Consider the following 2,834-nt stretch of genomic DNA (forward strand, 5'->3'; position numbering starts at 1 on the left):
AGGGTCACCCCCTCAGGTCTAGTCTGTGATTCCTTAAACCTCTGCTTTTTGAAATGGAGGGCTAAGTGGGGTGGGGGACAGCAGGGTCCCCTCCTTTATGTGGCCGAGGCTGCGTCCCGGCCCGATGGGGTTGTGGTAAGGTCACTCTGCATTTCCATGTCTCAGTGTGCCGATGACCCTGATGCTGTCTGCACCCGCTCGGTCAGTGTGCGGCTGTCTGCCCTGCACAACAGCCTCGTGAAACTGAAGCACGGGGGAGCAGTGGGCATCGATGGCCAGGACGTCCAGCTCCCCTTCCTGCAAGGTAAGCTCATGCCCACNTCCTCCACACGGTACCAGCCTATGTCCCTGCCCGCCGAGGGTACCCAGTTCTTTCCTGGGAACCTGATGAAGATTTAGCTGGGACGGGTGGGAAGGTGTCCTGGGTACTCTTGACTCTGGAAGAGAAGAGGCAGAGGTTGACCCAGTTGAGAGGCCAGGGTTGATAGACAATTTGTTAGCTCAAAGGATGTTACTTGGGCCAAGTGCCTCATGAGAAACACCTTCTTGCCTCGTGTCTTCACCCGCGTCACATGAACTGACTTTGTGGTGAACNACTCCCAATCGTTACCTTCGAATCAGCTCTAAATCTCTCTCCTCCATGACTCCTGGCCTCCTGTAGCCTGTAACCCTAACCTGGCACACAGCCGATGAGCACAGTGAATGTTCGCTGTGTTTACATGTGTGTTTATGCCGGGTGTGACCCCCGGGAGCTGATGTACTCCTCCAGGACCAGGTGGAAGCTTTCTCACATCTCCGCCTTTCTGCAGCAGCGGACTTTGCACACGGCGGCATCTTTCAGCTAGGAGGACTTCCAGCCTGGAAGCCAACAGGGGTCCAAGTGCTTAGTGGTTGTCATAGACATTTTCCTTCAACGTAGGAGGAAAGGGTTTATTTCCTTGGACACTTCCACCTCATAGTTTATCATTGAGCCCAGTCAAGGCAGGAACCGATGCAGGAACCTGGAGGCCGGAACTGGTGTAGGAGGAAGGCTGCTCGCTGGCTTGTTCTCCCAGGCTCCTGGCAGTTACTTTTCTTAGACCTGCCCAGGGCCGCCTGCCCAGGGGTAGCACTGCCCCTCTCGTATCAATCAACAGTCAAGAGAATGTCAACAGACATGCCTATGGGTCGATGGAAGCATCCTCTCTCGATTGAGGTTCCTTCCTCCCAGGCGACTCTAGTTGAAAACCAGAGAGGATTCCCTCACCGCCAGGATCTCAGGATGCTGGGGCTTTTGCTGCCCTCTGGTGCCCATAANGGGAATTACAGGTCATGGTAGCCCAGTGGCTTCTCTAGGAATTTATTTGCCTCTATCCACCCAGTTCATTCCTCCAGAGAGGTCTCCCCCACATCCCCTGCTCCTGCTTCATGGACATTTATTTGATTTCCTCTCCTTGATTGTCATTGCCATAATACTTCGAGACCTCACAAACACAACTTTGAGACCCACAACACACCAGTCACCCCTGTCACCTCCCTATCTGAACTGATGCCCTGGACTTATGGCTTCAAGGTGACCTCCGCATCCAGCACACAGTGATGGCTTCTGTACGCCTCAGCTATGCGGAGAACCTGCAGATGGACTGGGATGGCCGTGGGCGGCTACTGGTTAAGGTAGGTCCCTTTCTAAGCTACAGCCTCGCTGNAGCCTGACCCTTACAAAGTACCCCTTGTGCTGTGGGCGAAATAGCTTTGTGTGGTAGGAGAGAAGAATTTCTTTCTCCTCACACTTTACACCCCCAGAGCAAGGAACAGGCCTCTCTGTGTGTGAGAANCTGATGTTTGTTTTCTGGGGGCTCCCTGTTATTCCCGGGGTTTCCCCCCCTGCGGCTTGGGTGCTGTGCTGATCTCCAGAATAGATGTCAGAGTCCCCTGTATGGCTTGCCTGTCAGTTTCTGAGCTGCAGTAAAGTCTTGGATCAGGGTGTGTCCCTGGGCACTCACTGTGGGGAGCAAGGGAGGGAAGAGCCAGATTGGCGTACCCAGCTCAAACCCAGTATCCTGCCCATATGTCTGAAGAAAGCCGTGGGGGAGGGGTCCTCCACATTCCTTACCGAGCCACTNGATGGATNCATATGTGGGTCGTGTCCNCTGGATGATTCTATAATCAGATGGGACGGTAACATGCACATTTTACTGGGCTTCCAGATCTGCTGGCCTTGCAAAGTCCCTGGTAGGTGGGCAGACCAGGAACTGCCTCACTAGTGTTGCCTCATAGGGGAGACAGCCAGGGGACATTGGGAACCACCAGCAGCCCTCATCCTCAACACAATGAGGGTTAGTTCACTGGCTGGTATCCTCCTGTTGTTAGACCATGGTCCTCACTGTCAGGTGTCAGGACGTTGTTAGATTCTTAAAAATGTCTGAGGCGAGTCCCTGAGATCTTTGGTGAGATTATAGCTACTGATACTTGCCAGGCTAATGGCTAAATCAGAGCTGAGCATAGTGACATATCCCAGAGATGAGGAGGAATGTGACAGGGGCTGGAGGCCAGCCTGGGCTACATAGTGAGTTTCAGCCGACCTGAGCTCAATAGTAAGATCCTGACACAAACAGAAAAGCAAAATCCCAGACAGAAAAAAANCGTTAAAGCGGAGGCATTAAAGTACTTAACTCATTTATAACATAATACTAAACCTTGTTTCCTAACAGACATTTGTAAGTACTTTTCCCTTGAAAAATAAGTTAGGCAGGGATCAGGAGACACCAGTAAGTAAGCAGCAAGAAAAATACCATGGCCGCACATGGCTGCAGATCTCCTTAACGATCCATTTAATAGAAGACAGCTGGATTCTC

The 2,834-nt window shown here is 52.2% G+C and overlaps 1 protein-coding gene across 1 annotated transcript in view; it reads left to right on the forward strand.

Annotated features, from left to right (window-relative positions):
• Nucleotides 1-2,834, forward strand: part of Vwf (von Willebrand factor) — a 137,928-nt gene that overhangs the window by 49,335 nt on the left and 85,759 nt on the right. Inside the window, exons 10-11 of the mRNA XM_029478271.1 lie at nt 60-304; nt 1,553-1,653. Of these exons, the coding sequence (XP_029334131.1) occupies nt 60-304; nt 1,553-1,653 (346 nt within the window). The remainder of the gene's footprint in view (nt 1-59; nt 305-1,552; nt 1,654-2,834) is intronic.

This window comes from Mus caroli, chromosome 6 (assembly GCF_900094665.2).
Source record: "Mus caroli chromosome 6, CAROLI_EIJ_v1.1, whole genome shotgun sequence".
NCBI lineage: Eukaryota > Metazoa > Chordata > Mammalia > Rodentia > Muridae > Mus > Mus caroli.